This window comes from Mastigoproctus giganteus, chromosome 4 (genome assembly GCF_048544385.1).
Source record: "Mastigoproctus giganteus isolate SK-2022 chromosome 4, ASM4854438v1, whole genome shotgun sequence".
Taxonomy (NCBI): domain Eukaryota; kingdom Metazoa; phylum Arthropoda; class Arachnida; order Uropygi; family Thelyphonidae; genus Mastigoproctus; species Mastigoproctus giganteus.
In genome coordinates this window covers 41,681,157-41,702,950 of record NC_143578.1, presented here as the reverse complement: position 1 = coordinate 41,702,950, position 21,794 = coordinate 41,681,157, and the positions used below count along the sequence as shown (strand labels likewise).

At 34.1% G+C, this 21,794-nt stretch overlaps 1 protein-coding gene across 2 annotated transcripts in view; it reads left to right on the top strand.

Moving 5' to 3' along the window:
* The window catches only part of LOC150086663 (pleckstrin homology domain-containing family A member 3-like), an 81,054-nt gene extending 61,407 nt beyond the window's left edge, over positions 1–19,647 (top strand). The window contains exons 5-6 of one of the 2 annotated variants that reach the window (XM_090371503.1): positions 3,086–3,283; positions 19,550–19,647. In XM_090371503.1, the coding sequence (XP_090227629.1) occupies positions 3,086–3,283; positions 19,550–19,606 (255 nt within the window). In that variant the 3' untranslated portion in view covers positions 19,607–19,647. Of the gene's footprint in view, positions 1–3,085; positions 3,284–6,985; positions 7,257–19,549 lie in introns of those variants that run through there. The other variant, XM_090371504.1, reaches the window with a different exon arrangement.
* Positions 19,648–21,794: the final 2,147 nt, after the last annotated feature.

The window sequence follows — 21,794 nt, the reverse complement described above, 5'->3', positions numbered from 1 at the left end:
AAAAAATGTATATAAATTTTAATTAAATATAACAAATTTATTATTGCATAGAATGTGATAAATTGTTACTGATGCTTTTTTTCCTTTACATTTGAGCATTAGCATTAGTAGAGGCATACGATGCAAGAAAGCAGGCTTATGCAGCATCAGCCAAAAAAAAAAAGTTCCGAATTCACCCCTCCGTTTGTTCAAAATACCTGTCCAGTTCAGCCTTAAATCTATTTAAGCTATCAACTTCTACAAAGGCAGATGGACGTTTGTTCCAGCAATCAACCACCTGCTGACTAAAGGCAAACTTCCGCACATCTATCCTACAACTGTCTTTCTTCAATTTGAATTTATGCTGTCTCAGTATTCTGAGCAAGAGGAAGAATCCCATCAGCATTGAGCATGCTCAAAGCATTCAAAGCTTTATATATCTCAATCAGATCACCTCGCAGGTGCCTAGTCTCCAAACACTGTAATCTGCAAAACTTAAGCCTTTCTTCGTAAGAGCAACCCTTTGTTCCATTCACTAATCGTGTTGCCCTTCTCTGTACTCATTCCAACAGCTCTACATCCTTCTTAGAATGAGCCCTCCAGACCTGTATACAGTACTCAAGGTGTGGCCTGACAATCGCCTTATACAAGGGGATAATCACCTCCTTATTCCTGCTAGAAAAATTCCTGTATATCATTGACAAGACACCATGAGCTACTCTTGCAGACTGTCTGCACTGCTCAGAAAACTTCATATCTGCCTGCACAATTACCCCCAGATCATTTTCATTCTCTACCACTGTCAATGTAGTACCACAAAGTTGACACATCTGGGGTTACTGCTTCCCATACGTAGTACTTTACATTTGTCAATGTTAAACTTCATTTTCCACCTCTCAGCCCATCTGCTCAACTTTTCTAAATCCTGTTGCAGCAACATACTATCATTAGTGTCATTAACAACCCTGCCAACCTTCGTATCATCTGCAAACTTGGACATTAAGCTTGATATACCATCATCAATATCATTTATAGATACAGAAAACAACAATGGACCCAACACTGAACCCTGAGGGACTCCACTAATAACATTAATCCACAAAGAGCAGTGATTATTGATTACCGCTCTCTGTCTTCTCCCACTCAACCATCCCTTTATCCATAGCAGCAATTTGCCTCCAATGCCGCACTGCTCCAATTTGTGCAGCAGTCTTCCATGTGCAACAGTATCAAAAGCTTTTCTAAGATCCAAATATATGATATCAAAGTTATTCCCTGCATCCAGTTGCTTTGTGACCACATCATAGTATCCAATCAAATTGGTCAGACAAGACTTCCCCTTAACAAACCCATGCTGTGTCTGAACTATAACTGAAGTCTTGTCTAGATGATCCTGCAGTGCTTCTTTAACCAGTGCCTGCATTAATTTCCCTGGAATAAAAGTTAAACTAACAGGTCTATAATTACTTGTCACCCTTTGATCCTCCTTTGAATTGGGGTCATATTTGCACATCTCCAGTCCATGGGTACCTCCCCTGAGTCCAAGGAAGCTCTCATGATTATGGCTAAGGGTTCGCTTACATCCTTTACTGCCTCCTTTAATATAACTGGATAGATTCCATCCACCCCAGGTGCCTTTCTTATATTTATCTTCAACAATTTCTCCTCCACTTTCCTCTCAGTTATTACAAAATCATCTAGCTCACTGCCAGAGTTTAGTTCACCTCTGGCATTTCCCTCCCTGAATAACTCCCCATGTGTGAATGTAGATGCAAAATACTCATTTAGTTTGTTAGCCACCTGAACAGGATCATCAACAGTTGAACCATCGATATGAAGTGGACCAATCTGATTCATCCCCTTCTCTCTAGATTTTACATACGTGAAGAACTCTTTGCTGTGTTTCTTTGCATCCTTTGCCAAAGATTTCTCATAATCTGCCTTTGCCTGCCTAACCTCCTTTGTGACTTGATTACAGACCAGCTTATATCTATCGTAGATTTCCATGTCACCCATTAATTTATATGTATCCCCTGCATTTTCTTCTCTGTCATATGTCTCATTAGTTCATCTGACATCCATTTAGGCCTAAACCTTGAACAATATTTCTTAGTTTGTATGTAAAGCCACCTAGTAGCTTCCAAGATAAGTTCTTTGAATGCTTCCCATTTTGAATTTGCTGTTGGTAACACCATCAGTTGGTCCCACTGTATAGAATTTAAATACTGTCTCAGATCTCCGTAGTCACCTTTACGAAAGCAAAAACCCTTCCCTTTATCTTTGATGTTAGTTACCTCTTTGAGTAAATCCCACTTCAGCACACTGTGATCACTGCCTCATAGTGGTTCCTTTATTTGCAGATTCTTAATGCATTAAGAATGACTACTGATAATCAGATCAAGAGTATTACTCCCTGTAGTTGCCTCCTGAACATGCTGATGTAGAAAACAATCATCCAATAAATCCACAAAAGCCTTGCTAGTGTGCGAGTGACCAACCCACAAATTACAATCAGTATCCGGGAAATTAAAATCCCCCATTATAAGAATATCTATCTTATGTTTATGTATATCATTTTAACCTGCAAAATAATTATGCATTATAACATAACATGATAAATAAAGTAGAAATTGTATTTCTACAAAACTGATTGAAGCATGATCAGACTGTTCTGTTTAAAATCACCCACATTTGCACATTGGAATGATCACAGTTTCAGTTCAGTTCAGTTTTCAAAGGGTAAGTGTGAAAACGTGATTACACCTTTAAGTTTTGTCCTTCATTGTAGTTGAAATAGGTTTTCTGTATGTGAGAAACATATAAGTGATTGAGCAAAAAAAAAACTAACAAAGTAGTAAGGATAAGGTAGAGTAAATGTTCTCAAAGCAAGCCAGTTCCCATATATTCCATGTCATAGCATGATTAATTGGGAGTCAGCTTCAATCAGTATTATACAGAGAAGATAATAAATTATAATTTTTTATAATTTATTGCAGTTTTTATTATAGTAAATACTCCTTTATTTGCTCTACTCGTTTTTCAAATTTTTGTACTAACTACTTTAGTCTGTCATTTTCATTTTAAAATTATTTATATCCTCTTCCAGAAAATGAATGAAGCAGCAAGTTTACTCAGTGCCACTTGTGATACTTTCATTAAGGCATTAGAAGAATGTATGAAGATAACAAATGCAAATTTTAGGTTTGAAATGCCACACCAACACATCACAGATTCAGCTTTGCCTTTGGATTCTGCTGCAGCTCCCACACCTGTAGTTCCACACTCACTTCAGACATCAAGAAAAGTGAGTTGTTTTTTCTGAGAAAAATGTCATTTTTATAATACTTAAAAAGTAAAATTCATCGTGCAGATTTTGTTGTGCTATGAATGCTAACTAATACAGAGCAAGGTCCATAAATTGGAAACCTCTACACCTGGAGATTATATGGATATTTACAGTATTTGGATAATAAATCTAACCAAGCATAAATTGTCAAAATCCAAGCACAGATGAATCGTTGATATGGTGACAATTCATCCACTACTTTTTGCCAGTTTCTCTGTGTGATTAACTTATTTTGCATTTTTATTAATTATATCATTTTATTCTTTAATCCCATTTGACTGTTATCCAAAATTTGTGCACAGTAAAGTTAACAAAGCAATTACCTATAAAATCACTTCAGTAATGTTCTATACTTAAAAAAAAAAAAAAAAAAAGGAGAAAATAGTTTAGTGTAATGGAAACACAAATATTGATTCTGCACAGGTTATTTTTACCAACAGCCCAAGAGAATATTCTTGCATATAGGAATAAAAGGTAGACTTCTAGATTTTTGAAAATAATTTTTTTCCCCACAGACAGAAAATGCTTTGAATTACCCTAAAATCAATGTGTAAAAAAAAAAAAAAAAGAAAAGAAATTATTCCAGTGAAGAACATGTCCAACTGCACTCAGTTCGGATTCCCTTAGAATAGTATGTGCTTACCTAGTCCTATGTGATTCTCTGTGCTATATTAGTAAAGCAGTTTCAAAAATTTAATAGTTCTATTTAGTTTTAAATCCAGTTTTCCTAATTTCATTACACTAAAAGTAGACTTTCACCTTAAAAACTGTAAGATGAGTCCAGAAAGTAAAAGCCACCTTTCCCCAAAAAAAATTTTATATATTACCTGGTCTTGGCGCATTATAGCCTTAGTTGCTAATGCGCCAATAAAATCCAAAGCAAACCAAAAAATCTTTCCCCAAACCTTCTACCAACTTGGTCACATTGTTCCACTGCTCATGCCTATCATAATAGGGTCAGTAACCTACTACTTCAGCAGTGGATGATCCATCTGGCAAACATGATGACGATTGTGATTGTAATTAGCTGTGTTCAAGCAAATCTCCACAATTTCCTTAATTGGTGAGAATTAGATGACATACTCAGAATTTAAGCCTTGCAAATTTGATGCAGAGCTCTTGTATCTTCTCTTCCTTTCTATTCTTTTTGACATCATGTCAAAAAGAACAGAATTTAGTTCATTCTAGCTGCAAGACTTCTACCTATAGTAAAAGTTATCTCAGGTTTACATATTTCTATACAGTTGCAGATTTCTGCTGCTTCTGTTCAGGGGCGCCTCCGTAGCCAGGTGGGAAGGAGCAGCAGTGCGTAGCACACGCTTCTTGATTAGACCGGGGTTCGAGCCCGTCACCACCAAATACGGAACATGCGGAAAGGTCAGGGAATGACCACCGCACCGGAGCAATATGGCCTTAGTTGCTAATGCTCCTAAAAACCAAAATAACAATAACAACAACAATAACAAGCTTCTGTTCAGTTGATAAAGACCACTTTGAAGAAGTTTACATTGACAACACAACAAGAAGCTAAAAATTATTTTGCATCAACAACAGAATAAATTTTCATCAGTTTCTCTAGCTCACTCAATTCAAATGAAGGAAGTTATGAAAATGCAAAGCAGTTGTTGGAGAAGGTTAATGTAAAAAGTACAGATGGGATTTTTCTGGAATTAGTATAACTACGAATTCTATCCCCCACCCACAAAATTTGCAATCTCTGCATGCTCTTAAAAAGCCATACAATATCTGCCATCAGGACCTCTAACTCTTCCCAATATATATTTTTTTAATTTCCCTTCCATTCCTCATGTCATAGAAATATGGATTATCTATTTTTGCACATTGTTATATACAATACCAACCAAAGAAGTAGTGCATCATTTTATGTTAATCAGGAAGGGCACATTTTTTATAATTTTTTTTAATCGAAATATCAAACTACAGGAATCTTTTCAGAACTTTTTGTGATTTAATGTTCTGATTCTGAGTTAGATTCCTAATTAAAGCATAATACTGAATTTTTTTATATTAATCTTAATCTGGCAGTTATGTTTGTAACCAGTGTAAATTCACCTTTTTTGAAAAATGTCAAATTCACTATACTGAATTTGGGGGGGGGGGAGAATGCTAATTGGTATTTACTCAGTCAAATGTTTTTAAGCAGCTATTTGCTTCTTTATCGGTGAAAAACAAATAACATAGATTATTAGGAATAACTACCTAATCTTAGTTAGACCATTACTAACAAGCCATTAATGTATGATATTCCTTTGTGACTAATGAGGAAGTAAACTAAAACTCATTTTCAGAATAATTGTTTGCAAACCTAAATGTAGAAGATAATACCACTATCATACACAACCTTTAGCAGCTTCTAATGTGATTGTAAACAGGTATTTCTCTTTGAAAGTTTTTTCTAGTCATATATACATGGAACAAGGATGATATAATTTGCAGCCATGATTTCAGCTCACTGCTTTAATTGCTTAACATGTATTGGAGTTTAGTTTCTTTCCATTTCAGATTTGTAGGAAGTTATTTTTTATGTTTATCTTAATAAGTAGGAGAGAATTTTGCTGTTGTTGTATACATTTATCAAGAAGAGTAAAATTCTTTAAAATGTATGTAATTGTGTAGGTGTATAATTATTATAAATGTCTTTGTAAAGTCTTTATTTTTTTTATAGCATAATATATTTATATACTGCCATAGTGACTGAAAATAGTGTAGTATTGTTACTGTACTTATGTATCTCTTAGTATTACTGTAATAGTATTGGGTATAGTGTCGGAATTTAATTTAAATTTTAACTTAGTCATGCCTCAGACTAAAGCAGCAATGCAACTGGCTCAGTACAGTGAGCAAGTCTTATCAATTATTTTAGCCCGGGAGAGTCTGCAAAGTTCATGGGGTAATATTTTTCACAGCATGGCCTGCACTTGTTAATAGGAGAGGTCTGTTTTTTTTAGGGATGGATACACTTAAATAGAAAGGGTTCAAGATTATTTGTTGATGCTGTTGAAACAGTGATAGATGGGTTTGGAAACTCCTAGTTTGGGGTGGGGAGAAGGATGCACAGACTAGTAGCATAATAATAGCTATAATCAGAGTCAAAATACTGATTATATCATTTTCAAAAACATCCCATTAGGAATAATGTTCACTTTTTTGCAAAAAATACATGCTACAACCCATTGTTTTATTTGACCCCAAAATTAGATATTCATGGGCTGGACACTTATGAATATGCATTTGTTATCCTCATATAATGATTGTGCCTCTGTTTATAGTAGAAAAATAGTAAATTTTATTTTCACCAATTATTTTATTAATTTTTGGTTTACATATCATGAAAATGATGCACTTTTGTTAACAGTGCATATTTATGGTATAAGAAGTCATGGTGTGCATCAAGAATATGACTGGTAAGGCATTTCACTGATGTCACCCATCAACAGAATGTAACATCCTGTTGATGGGTGACATGAACAGAATGTGACATCCTTAATAAAGAGGTGTTTTTTCTGTATAACTGTGCATACTGTTTATTTTATAGTTACTGAATCCTGTGTGATATCTCTCAGAAGTTGTATCATAAAATATACTACTTATAAACATAGTAAAAGTAATAAAAGTAAAGGTAATCATTTTCTTCTTTAGGTTAAAAGCTGGACACCACCAAAATCTCAGTCGCTGGAAAGCTAGACCACAAATAATGAGTGCCACCTTTTATACTAGTCTTCAATTGGTTCTTTTGCCAATTTGTGATTATGAATTTAAATGACCAGCCTTAAGAGTTACTAATGTTTCGATATTTTTTTTAGTCATTCCACATGCATGTAGTTATTGAGTTACCTAGTTTAGTACTTAAACTACATGTATGACAATAGAGGAAACTGGAATTTTTAACAGTGGAAGTAATGTTTTTTGTGCAAGAATGCCATCACTCCATCCAATTTGATGTATGGCCTTGTTATTAAAAATGCCTTGCAATGTTATATTTATTTTGGCAGATCTAGAAATTTTAGTATGCGATCTAAATATATGTCCTAAACATTGAAACAGTATCGTGTAAAGTTTACTAAAGGAATATCAAATTGTCTTCCAGGAATTTTGCCATTATCACATTAAGCATTTTGCCAATCTTTAGTTTGTTATGTAGGAAAAAGCATTTTCCCAGTGCATATTTCAAAGTAAATGTGTACACAAAGAACAAATTCATTTTACATAGATTAATTATTGAAAAACAAAAAAAAATTGAAAAAAATCTTGATGTGGAACAATATTTATTACCTGTCTACTTTTACCCTCAAATTATGCTGTTAAACAGAGCTCAGGAATGAAGTTTCATGTACTGTTGCTATTCTGTTAAATATTGAAGCATTTATTTACATTTTTTAGTTAAAGGGGAACATTCCATCTTATTTAATAGCTTATTGTCAAATTTCATGGTTTAAAAAAAAAAAAAAAAATCTTGTGTATTAGTTTAATGAAATGAGGATTGACAGATTGCCAAATGAACAATTGATGTATTTTGAATGTTTTCAATGACTTTTAATTCAGTTTTCCATAGTGATATCAAAGTATTCAACAAGTGTTTTTTTAATAGCCTATTAGCTGGATTTTTCAAATAAACTGATTTCGAAAGATTGGAAATGATTTCTCTCATTTCTAATATATAATTAACATATTTAAAAGCATACAAATTTTTTGTTTTAATTGTATTTACAGTAATTTATTTCTTGTAGAGAGTAAATATCATATGAAAGTGTTAAGTAATATAATAAAGTAGTGGGCATGTTTGTAAATATTTGAAAATTTTCACATAAAAATTTTTATTTGTAGTATCCTGAATAGGATCAAATGTTCCATTTAAAAAAAAAATGTCAGTGACTAGTCTATTGAAAATTCCAGACATAACAGAGTTTTTGAAAGAAAAAAAGAAATATAAATAACATTTAAATACAGTGAAACAAATTGTGGTAATTTTAAAATTTGTAAAAAGCCTGTTTCCTTGAAGAAAATTTGTGTTGTTTTTATATATATAAATTTGCAATAAGAAATAATAAAATTACATAATGTCTTTAAATTTTGCATAAATGTCAAATTACTGTATTGATTTTCAAAACCTTTTTGTCGCCAGCTGTAGGTTACAGGCTAGTTCTTCTTAGTTCTTTCTCTCTCAATCTCTGTTTATCTTTCTGTAATATTTATGTCATATTTTATATACTAAAATATATATAATTGGATAAATCTATTTTTTTTCTCTCTCTCATGAAAAATATTCTATCTAGTAAATGAAAAAAAGTTGAAAAATTGAGTTATTTACTATGAAATAACATGTAACATTTTGTGGCATTTGATATTTATCTAACATTTAAAAATTTTACCTGCCAGTTGCACTGATGTTTTAAATGTAACACCCCAAAGTGGTGAGAACTTTTATTAACTGAAAGCAAGTTTGTAATTTTTAATCTTGCCCATAAGTTTAATTATTTTATAAGATAGAAATGAAAGGGAAATCATTCATAAATCTGAACTTTGAATTTGTAGCATTGACTTTTAACAATTTTTTGAATTAACTTATTTTTCTTAACCAATTAAATGTTTAATTAAAATAAATTTAACTTTAAGTTTATTTTAATTAAACGGTTAAATTTTTTATATCTACCTTAATAGAAAGTATATTGTAAGTAGTTATATGCATAACCGAAATCATCACATTGCTGTGTTGATTGATCCATTTTTAAAGTGTAGGTTAAACACATGACAGCCATTTGATACATTTTTTCAGCTTTGCAGAATTTTAGTGATGAAATTAAATTCTTTAAGGTATCATTTATTTATGGTACTTTCATATGAATTTAATTCTTTACTTCACTAATAAAGTGAAATACACGTTATTATTACATTTCAGAAAAAGAAAATAAAAAGTGGAAAATAAGTCATTAACTTCTAGGAATTATTTCATATTCAGGTTTAGAGAAACATTGGTAGCAACTGTTGAACATTTCTTGTACCCTTGATGCTTGCTCTCGAATTAGAACTTTTAGCTAGTGACACTCCTGGTGCCACTGCAATTTGTTCAGGGATGCCCTTAAATCAGGGGTTCAGGGAAGGTGAGACCTTCCATATACACTTTTTTTTTTTTTTGCTTCATTTGTTCATTTTCAATTTGTTGCATTGTGCAGAATGTGGCTTTAATACACAAATTAAAGGAAAATTTAATTTAACAAGAAGAGTTTTTTCAAAATTTAATATTCCAACTATGTATTTCATTTACAATTTTTGAAGCTATAATAAATGAAGTGGCAAGGCAAAATGTAAATAGTGTCTGATATGTTAGGGCTTCATAAATGGTACCCCTGACATGATGCTTTGGAGAAACCATCTGGTTTTCTGGCTCCACTTTGAGCATTCATATTTTAAATTTATTTTTATTTTGATTTATATATTTAACTGTGTTTTATAGTGAGTTTTTTTAAGTATTAAAAACTGCCACTTCTGAGAAAATCTGGTACTCTACACTGTATGTGTGTGTGTATATATATATATATATATATATATATATATATATACACACACCTATAAAAAAATAAGTGAACCAGTGATACTAGTTTATTCTTCTTATGTTTAAAAAGTTGTCAGTTTATTTTAGCATGCATCAAAAGATATATAAGGAAGTTTCTCCTATTTCTCTACTGTCAAAAATGGGAGGAAATGGTATTATACTTTTATTTCTGAAAATCATATGGATACACAACATGAGTAACAATGTGGCAGATGAATGTTTGTTTTATTACATTCTTTATTGAATTTCATACTACTTTGAAAAAAGTGACAGCTATTAGATAATTATATGGATTGTAGAACATTTAGCATTTATTGACATCAATGTTTTTTCGTAATCAGAATAAATTTCTCTGTTCCCAAGTTTATGGAAATTCAAAAGGGAGCAGTTAATAATGGATATGTTTTTACTTGCCTGGTTGTGTGTGTGTGTGTGTGTGTGTGAATTGCCTCTATAAATAATAAGAAAAAATGTTATGGCTTTCTAATATTGTGCTTAGTTTAACTGAAGTAACTATTTCTCTGAGTTTACATCAGTGTTCAAATTTAACATCTTGGTTGATCTTATTTCAAACTTCATATTAATTAAGAAGGGTGACTAAGAGTGTAAACCCAAGTAATTACAATTCCTAATTGATACTTCTCACTGAATTTTTTATAGCATTCTCTTCATTCCTGATCATGGGGGGAAAAAAACATCCATTTGTTTTTTTTTTGTTTTTTTTTTTCAGTTTTATATGCAAACATTTGTATTTGACATTTTCTTAAAAAATGTCAGTTTCAACAGTGTTGGCATGTCAGAAGAAATAATTTGTCATTTAAAGGAAAATAAACTGTATAGACATGTTTCTTGTTTAATCATTAACAATAAGGGCCAACATTTTTGATCTAGAACAGTGTGTAGCATAATCTTCTGTAAAAATTTAAAACATGAAATTAAGTATGTAAAGTTTTGATGGTGATATTGAACAAGAATTTAGCGACTTTATGTACTCCATTGTATCACTTCTTCACGACTATGTATATCATTTTATAACAGCCAAGTTACAAGTAGTTCTATTATAAACTGGATACATAAAATAAATGTTTTTGTTTTCTTATAACCTTAAGGAATTTCATTTATGCTAAATAAAGTATTCGTGTTAATAAATTACTTCTGTCTAAACTTCATCAGTTTTATTCAGACCCTCTAAATCTTTCATGTCTTTTCTTCCTGTTATTTATTGTATTCTTTATCACATGTTGAAGAAAAATATCGAATAATTCTTATTTATTTTAAAGAATTTTTGCTTTCATTGGTGAAACATGGTGCTGGAAACTTTGTTTCGGAATTTGTATAAACCTTGTTAAATTTTAGGATATTTTCAAAAAACATATCTGGTATAAGTTCCTTGAATTTTATGTTAAGCACAATTTCTGGAGTACATCACAATCTTTTGTAAATGATAAGGATTAAATAAATATAAACTAATTCTTTTTTGAAGGGTTGTTTCTTTTCTTTCTTTTTTCAGTTGGCAATTAAAATTTGTTTAAATAATGAAAATAATTTTTGTGTTATCAGTAATTGGTTAACGTGGCATATCTTTGGTCTTCCACTATTAACTTTTTAAGAATATACAGTGTGATTCAGAAATAAACACTTTCAGATTCTAATGAAACCCTAACTGTGCATACAACAGTAACTTCTCCAAATACCAAATGATTAGATAACTCAAAAAATATTTTAAAAATTCCAGCCAAAAATAAATGTTATTTCTGTCATATTTATTAGGGGTAACATATTGTGAAAATAGTTTCTCCACAGAAAAAAGTATTTTGTATCATCCAATTTGCAAAAGCAAATTTAGTGACTAGTGTGCAACATGATTTTTATATGTGTTAAGATAGCACCCACAAGTCAGTTTATGATTGGCATAAGCAATTTGAAAGCAGACTATTTCTGCAAGAGGGAAAAGTCTAGTTACTCCCATGCCACTGATTAAACAGCACTTTCAGCAAAGTCTCTAAGTCTGCTTACAGATGTATCAGCAAGTTGAATATGCCTTTTCTGGCACATTCTCTAGAAGCATTTATTTTTGAAAGCTTACACGTTGCAATTAGTGCAGATGCTAAAACTGAATGACAAATGTAAGAGATGAGAGTTAGCGTAACTTTCAACAGATTGTGGAAATGATTGGCATAGCACCATGACTTATTTTCAGGGATGAAACTGCTTTTCACCTGACTGTGAGAAGTTGACCACTACGATGTTTGGGCCGGGACAACTGAAAGTCTTTGTCATCAAACATGAAAAGAGCTGCAAAAAGTGTCTAGGTATCTTCCTCTCAACCCATATATAGTATTGGAATACTATAAGTTGTAATACCTTTTCTTTTGGGTCACCAAAAAAAAAAAAAAAATTTAAACAAAAAATATTTCATGCCTTTTCACATCAGGAAATTTATGGCCTTTTCTTCTTTTTTTTACCGTTTACAGAAAAGACTATCGGAATATTACCTGTACATGTAAAGTAACTACCTTAATTCTCATCTTCATGTGGATGTGTGAGAATATCTCAATAACACTACCTATGCAATGACGAGGAGTTGAAAAAGATATAGCATTTCTGGCATGTCAAGTCTCTGAACCTAACACCATTTGAGTACTCCCATTGTGCTTTCTTTCCAGGTTGTAGTATAGGTCTGATTGTAACAAAGAAAAAAAGAAAACTTACTGTGAATTATCTACTCCTCAGATATAACCAGGGCTGATGTTAAGGATAAATGAACTGGGTGATTACCTGTTCACTTACCCTTAGTAAGATATATTCTGGAGCCATTCAGGCTAGCTATAGATATATCAGTAGATAAAGATATTTATTTTTTATATAAAAATTTAAAAAACTAACTGTTTGTAAAAGTAAATTTTTAAATTAAATCCTATACAGTTGCTAAAAGGGCATAAATTTAGAAAACTCCAACGTTGAAACCAAGGAGTTTCAGTTTTTTGTAACTCTCTGGTTCCAAAAAATGGCAAATAACATAAAAATATTACAAAAATTCATCAAGCACTTATGTTGTGTGGTTCATACTGAGATGAACATAAAATAAAATATGAGGAATTTCCAGGATGTTCTCCATCACAAAATTTAATTGGACAGCCTGAAAAGAGAAACCTTAAGGATTTTATTCTGTGCTGAAGCACTGGAAAACCTGCAAGTCCTGCAGAGTGTCTTAGAACGTGGAAGGCAATGTCACCTGCAGCTAAGTTGTACATAATCAGTAATGATGAAAGTCAGTAGCTACTACAGAACTACAGAGTGAGCCAGTAAATCAGAATGTCTTATAATGGATGTTTTTTTAACTTTCCAGATGATTGCTGGAATTTAAGTTCATCACTCACACTAGCAAGACTTTTGTAGATTTATTAGATGACTGTTTTCTATAGTGCATGTTAGAAGCAACAAGACAAAGAAATACTCCTGATCTGATTATCAGCAGTGATTTTGCAAGCAATAAGTATCTGCAAGTAAAAGACCCATTGGGTGTGTGGCATTGATCACTGTGTACTATTGTGGAATTTAATTAAAGATATAACTACTGTCAAGGGTAAAGTGAAAGGCTTTTGTAAGAGTGACTACAGTGCTCTCAAAAAATTAAATTCTATGCAGTGGGATCAACTGATGATATTACCATCAGCAGATTCTAAATTAGAAACATTCAAGGAAATAATCATAAAAGCTACTAGGCATTTCATGCCAACTAAGAAATACCATTCTGGACTTAGACCTAAATGGTTGTCAGATGAATTAATGAGACTTGTGGCAGAGATGAAAAATGCATGGGATGTATATAAATTGATAGGTGATGCAGAAGCCTATGGTAGATATAAACTAGTTTTCAATCAAGTCACAATGGACATTAGGAAAGCTAAAGCAGATTACAAGAAATCTTTGACAAAAGATGTAAAGAAAAACAGCAAAGACTTCTTTTCTTATGTAAACACTGGAAGGAAGGGGATGAATCACAAAGGTCCACTTGAAATCAGTGGTTCAACTGTTGATGATCTTGCTTAGGTTGCTGATGAGCTGAATAAGTACTTTGCATCTACATTCACACATGAGTAATTCTTTAAGGAAGTGGATGTCAGTAGTTTATCAAACTCTACCATAGAGCTAAAGGATTTTGTAATAACTTAGAGGAAAGTGGAAGAGAAATTGCTGAAGTTAAATGTAAGAAAGGTGCCTGGGGTGGATGGAATCTATCTAATTATATTAAGGAGGTAAGCAAACTTTTAGGCATAATTATAACAGCATCCTTGGATTCAGGGGAGGTCTCTATGGACTGTACGTGTACAAAGGTATCCCCAGTTCACAAAGGAGAATCAAAAGGTGACATGAGTAATTACAGACCACTTAGCTTAACGTCTGTTCCTGGGAAAATAATGGGAGTCACTGGTTAAAGTGGTACTGCAGGACCATGTAGACAGGAATGCAATTATACTATGGTCGCAGCATGAATTTGTTAAGGGTGGTCTTGTCTGACCAATCTGATTGGATGCTATGACCAAGGAACTGATGCAAAAAATAATATGAATATCATATACTTGAATTTCAGTAAGGCTTTTGATACTGCTGCACATAAAAAAAGACTGCTGTACAAACAAAATGATTTACATAATAAATCAGAAATTGGAAATTAGACCAATTAGCTTGTTATCCCACAACTACAAGTCGTTCACAAGGGTCATTACTAACAGAATAGAAAGAATACTTGATGAGAATCAACTGAAAGAGCAAGCTGGCTTTAGGACAGGATTCTCAACTATGGATCACCTTCACGTAATATCACAGCTAATGGAGAAAGCAAATGAATATAAAACACCATTATGCCTGGCATTTGTGGATTATGAAAAGGCATTTGACTCCATACAGCATAAGGCAATGTTTCAGGCATTGAAAAGACAAGGCATAGATACCCCATATATTATGATTTTGAAGAAAATATATGAGAACGCTACCTCCTTTATTAGACTAGACAAAGACAGTAGCAAATTTAAAATTGAGAAAGGAGTTCGACAAGGAGACACATTATCTCCGAAGTTGTTTACTGCTGCCCTTGAGGAAACTTTCAGAAGATTAGACTGGTTGCAGAAAGGAGTCAACGTGAATGGAAAGTACCTAAACTGTTTACGATTTGAAGATGACATTGTGGTCATAAGCCACGATCTCAAAGAATTAGAGGAAAATCTTAATCATTTATGCACAGTTAGTAAGGATTTTGGACTAAAGATGAATATGGCTAAAACAAAAGTAATGATGAACAAGTATGCCACAGAAAGGGACACAATGATTTAAGGAGCAGTAATTGAATAGGTGGAGTCATATACTTATCTGGGACAAGTTATTAGCTGTAATAATGATAAATGGCTAGAAGTCAAGAGAATAAATTTTGAATGGATAACATTCAGAAAATAGTCACATACTGAGGAGCAATATCCCAGTTTGTCTGAAACGTAAAATAATAAACGAATGTATACCCCCCAAGTTTCACTTCCCTGACTTAATGGAAGTGAAACTTGGGCACTCACCAAAAGGATGGAAGAGAAGCTGAGAACTACACAGCGAAGAATGGAATGAATTATATTGGGAATCAGACTGTTAGATAAGAAGAGAAACACATGGATTAGGCAGCAAACTCAAATAAAGGACATTCTTATCAAAACTAAAATGGTTTTGGGCAGGATACATAGCTCAAAGACATGACAGATGGACTAAGAGAATAACAGAATGGTACCCAAGAGGAGCTAGAAGAAAACCTGGAATTCAACTCTAGCAGTAAGCTACAGAATCTTGAAATAACTGGGAGTAAAGTGGAGGAGAAACTGTTGAAGATAAACACAAGAAAGGCACCCGGGGTGGATGGGATCTATCCAGTTATATTAAAGGAGGCAGCAAAGGAAGTAAGCAAACCCTTAGCCATAATTATGAGAGCTTCCTTGGACTCAGGGGAGAGGTACCCATAGACTGGAAATGTGCAAATGTGACCCCAATTCACAAAGGAGGATCAAAGGCTGACACAAATAATTATAGACCTGTGAGCTTAACTTCTGTTCCAGGAAAATTAATGGAGGCACTGGTTAAAGAAGCACTGCAGGATCATTTAGACAAGACTTCAGTTATAGCTCAGACACAGCATGGTTTTGTTAAGGGGAAGTCTTGCCTGACCAACTTGATTGGATACTATGATGCAGTCACAAAAGAACTGGATGCAGGGAATAACTTTGATATTATATACTTGGATCTTAGAAAGGCTTTTGATACTGTTGCACATGGAAGACTGCTACACAAATTGGAGCAGTGTGACATTGGAGGCAAATTGCTGCTATGGATAAAGGGGTGGTTGAGGGGGAGAAGACAGAGAGTGGTAATCAATGGACACTGCTCATCGTGAACTGATGTTATTAGTGGAGTCCCTCAGGGCTCAGTGTTGGGTCCATTATTGTTTTCTGTATTTATAAATGATATTGATGATGGTATATCGGGCTTAATGTCCAAGTTTGCAGACGATACAAAGGTTGGTTGGCAGGGTTGTCAAGGACACTACTGACACTATGCTGCTGCAACAGGATCTGGAAAGGTTGAGCAGATGGGCTGAGAGGTGGCAAATGAAGTTTAACATTGACAAATGTAAAGTACTACACATGGGAAACAGCAACCCCAGAGCAACGTATGAACTCTGTGGTACTACACTGACAGTGGTAGAGAATGAAAGGGACTTGGGGGTGGTTGTGCAGGCAGATATGAAGTTCTCTGAGCAGTGCAGACGGGCTGCAAGAGTAGCTCATGGAGTATTGTCAATGATATACAGGAATTTTTCCAGCAGGGATAAGGAGGTGATTATTCCATTGTATAAGGCGATGGTCAGGCCACACCTAGAGTACTGTATACAGGTCTGGAGGCCTCATTTCAAGAAGGATGTAGAGCTGCTGGAACGAGTACAGAGAAGGGCAACAAGATTAGTGAATGGAACAAAGGGGTGCTCTTACGAAGAAAGGCTTAAGTTTTGCAAATTACAGTGTCTGGAGACTAGGCACCAGCGAGGTGATCTGATAGAGGTGTATAAAGCCTTGAATGGTTTAAGCATGCTCAATGCTGATGGGATTCTTCCTCTAGCTCAGAAAAATCACCTGAGAGGGCATAAATTCAAATTGAGGAAAGACAGATGTAGGATAGACGTGCGGAAATTTGCCTTTAGCCAGCGGGTGGTTGGTTGGTGGAACAGACTTCCATCCCTTGTGGTGGAGGTTGATAGCCTAAATAAGTTTAAGGCTCAGCTGGACAGGTATTTTGAACGAACAGAGGGGTGAAGTGGAAGTGGGTTTTTTTTTTTTTTTTGGCTGATGCTGCATAAGCTTGCTTTCTTGCATCAAATGCCTCTACTAATGCTAATGCTAATGCTAACAACGATGGAGATGGATAGATAAATTCTTGAGTTTGTGGGTAGTAAATGGAAGGCCATTGCCCAAAACAGAAGGAACTGAAAAGTTGCTGGAGAGGCCTTCATCCTGCAGTGGATTGAAAATGGCTGATGATGGTGATATACAAACTGGAGCAATATGGCATTAATAGCAAGTTACTGCTATGGATAAAGGGATGGTTGAGTGGGAGAAGATGGAGTGGTTACTGGGCACTGCTCTTCATGGACTAATGTTATTAGTGGAGTGAGTCCTCAGAGTTCAGTGCTGGGCCCATTGTTGTTTTCAGTATTTATTAATGATATGATGAAGGTATGTCAGGCTTAATGTCTAAGTCTGCAGATGATACAAAGGTTGGCAGGGTGATTAATGACAGTAATCAGCACGACCTACTGCACCAAGATATAGGAAAATTAGGTCGATGGGCTGAGAAATGGCAGTTAAAGTTTAACATTAACAAATTCAAGCTACTGCATACGGGTGTCATTATTCCCAGATTAACATACCAACTGAATGTGACTACATCCAGAGAAGTGGAAAATGAAACAGATCTGGGGTTAATTGTGCAGTCAGATGTGAAATTCTCTGAGCAGTGCAGACATGCTGCCAGAAGGACAACTCATGGGATTTTGTCAATGATATGTTTGCTAGCAGGGATAAGGAGGTAATTATCCCTTTGTGCAAAGCCATGGTTAGGCTGCATCTTGAATACTATATACAGATCTGGGGCCACACTTTAGGAAAGATGTAAATCTGCTAGAACAGGTGTAGAGAAGGGCAACCAGATTGGTGAAGGGAACAAAAGGGTTCTCTTACCAAGAAAGGCTCCAGTTCTGCCAGTTGTAGCATTTGAAGACTAGGCATCTGCAGGGCGATCTGACTGAGGTGTTTAAGGCTTTGAATGAATTGAGTAAGCTAAATGTTGATGGCATTCTTCCTCTTGCTGGAGGACTACACACTAGGGACATAAATTAAAGTTAAGGAAGGATGGTTGCAGGATAGATGTGTAGTAGTTTGCCTTCAGCCAGTGGGTGGTTTACTGTTGGAACAAACATCTGTTGTTGTGGAAACAGGTAATTTGAATAAATTCGAGGAAGAATTAGACAAATTCTTGGAGCGTACGGATGGGTGAAATGTGTAGTTTTTTTTTTGCTAAATGTTTTATAAATTTGTTTTCTTGTATCATTTGCCACTACTAATACTAACTACACAAGAATCAAGGCTCTGGAGTGCTGCTTGCCTAGTATTGAGTGTAGAACTGTACTGCATTTTGGTTCAGAACGACAATATTCTTTTGAATCAAAAGGTTTCTTGTAGAAAAGAGTTAGCCATGATGGGGTATATAGAGTTTCTGCCAATTTTCTGTTTACTGTTTCATCAAAATCTGTTTGTATATGGTATGCATTCAGAAAATCTCTTCTTTTAAGATGGTACATGATATTCAGAGCTTAGATATTCCACTGGACCTTTATCTTTGTGTTCTATGCTACATCACTTCATTGAATATTCTTTTTCTCTGTGTAGTTTATATGCTCTTCAGTTCTTATTTTTAACTTGCAAAGAGCCTGGCCTACATATTTTTCACAGCTACAGTTCAGCTTTTAAACAAAACCTCACATTTGTTGGAGGAGAAGGGTGTTATCAGTAAGGTATCCATTGGTATTTTCTTTTTGCTGTTTTTTTTTTTTTTTTTTTTTTTGGTGTTCCATCTCTGTGTAGTATCGGAAGATGTACTTAGGCTGATCCAAGGAAACAGTATCATGGTCAGAATGGTTATTACTTGTGCATTGTAACATTTTGTCTGTGACCATGTTGTTCCAAATGAGAATTGGTTTTATAATGTTAACTTACCATTTCAGGTTGTTGATTCCCTTTGTTAACAATAATTAACATTTATTCTTGCATTGGCTTCTGAAGTGTGTAGATGTGTACTCCCGAGCTCTTCAGTTCAAGTTGAATTAGCAGAAACCAGTTTTTTTAGTGCACTTGCACTAAAAAAAAAACTGGTGGAGAATATTGCACTTATGAGCAATAGTATGCATGGTAAATTTTTTAATAAATTTTAATGTGAAATTCTGTATTATAAATTGTAGCATAGGATAATTTTAAAAGCATATTATTATATTAAAATTATTATTGTATTGCATATTGTGATATATTTTTATTTTATTTTTTTTTTTATTTCTTAATGGATACAAGATCAAGTCAGAGTGCTACAATACAGGACTAAATGACAGACAGGAATGGGAGTCATGATCTCATTGTTTGTATAGCCTGTGGCATGTATTTCATGATCACTCTTGTAAATAATCTTAGTTCAGTTGATGATGATTCTTTTTTATGTAACAGATTAAAGGAGTAGCTTGATCTGAAATTAAAACTTGGTTCATTGCTGAATAAGTAATCAAAAGAAACAATTGATGCCCCAGAGCAGGGCTTTTAAAACTTCTTTTGGCCACAGAACCTTTCTGCAAATCTGAATCTTCAATGGAACCCTAATATCTTTAAAAAAGTAGTGACTAACAATATATCAGAAAGTGCAATACATGTGTGCAAATAAAAAAATAGCAAAACATTTGCAAAACCTTTGGGATCCCTTTGCAGAAGCACAGAGCTGTTTAGAACACACTGAAATTCATACTCTTTCCTGTTGAATTTCTTAATTAGTTTTAGTTTTGAATATTTCTTATTTAGTATTAAAATATTGTTTATATATTGCAAAAACCATCCTCCTAAACTTCTATGTTAACCATCCATCTTTCATATTTTTTAAAAAAAAAAAAAAAAAAACCTTACAAAGATCATAAATTCTCTCTCTCTGTGGCATATCATCATTATATGGTATAAGTGATTCACAGAGTGAAACTTTAAATTCTGGGCCCTGCTCACTAGATTACTTGAACAGCCCCCAAGTGAACTTTAACAACATGATATGCTACATTATAACTGGTCATTTTTGCACCATAAAAAAACTAAACCAACTTTAACAATCATACTGAACCAGCTGTCAGGCATCTTCCATAGTGCTGGACCTGGCAATATGGTGGTCTCACTACTGGTGGTGGTGCAGTCATGACTGTAGGGGAGTCCAAGAGGAAAAGTAGCTTTTAGATTCATTAAAATGGTGTCCAAGCCCAATTGTATAAAAATCATGCGGAATGCAGATTTAAAACCATATAGAATATAAAACTGGAAATGTATCGGGGTTTTGTGTACCTATGACTTGTCAGATAATGGTTCAGTTTATTGGAGGACTATTGTTATTTTTGTAATAAAATTGTTGGATTATATATAGTGCAGGATATTACCAACAAGTCAGTTTTCAAGGCTGGTAAAGAGAGTATTGCAATTCTTGTGGGAACTAATGATATTAACGGCATTATAACTGATGACCTCCTGTATAAGTATAGGGAATAATGAAATAGGTCAGCATGCATATGTCTTCAATTCTCTTCAGGAATAGGAGGGATTATGTGGATTAACTTGAGAGAGAAAATTAATTCAGGAACTCTGAAGCTTTTGTGGGAAAATTTCTTCATCATGGCCTACTCTAGTAGGTTGAAGGAATCTTTCTGTAGAGATGGAGTTCATTTGAACAAAGTAGTGCAAGGGTCTTTCCAGTATCACTGAAATGGCCTTAAGATGGATAAGAGGAGTTGAAGGTGAAGACTTGGGTAGCACAGATAAGCATTTCTGAGATGATATATGTCAAAAACTTGTACACATCTGAATGAGGTCATAAAAGCCAAAAAATAATCTGGTATTTGAGGGATGTACCAAGGACAGCAAACTTTTAAATAAATGAAAAGCTGGCTAGGGTATGAAGCTTAAATAGCTTTAAGGGTCTGTCAGTGTAGTAAACAATACAAAAACACTCACCTGTGCCCACATCAGTGTCGGGAGTGTTATCAATAAAGAGGGTAATTTTGAATCCCTGGTTAGAACAAATAATGCCAACATTGTAGTTCTAACTTACTGAATTTGGTGTCACTCAGAGGCATTTTACCATGCCATGTATAATGTATTTTAGAAAGGGCAGACAGAAGAAAAGGAAGTGGAGGATAGTTACTTGTCAAAACTAATATGCAATGAGCTTTTGCAGTTTCAGAACACGTGTAAAGCATTGAGTTGGTGTGGTGTGAGGTAACATGAACAAAGGAACAATAAAAGTGGGGGTATGCTGCCAACCAAGACATTCTCTGTGCAAGGTGAAAAGGAGGGCCCTTAGGGTACTGTTGATGATTTATGGAACAGTTTCATGTAAAGATAGGTTTTAATTTCACTATATAGGCAATTATTATTATAATTATCTTTTTATTCCATGAAAGGAACCACCCCAGGATGGCAAAGTGCCAGGAGGGTGCTTAATTACATAGCAGGATACAAGGTACTATGGGCAGTGGGTTACATATACTGAACACATCTTGTTGAAATATTATATACA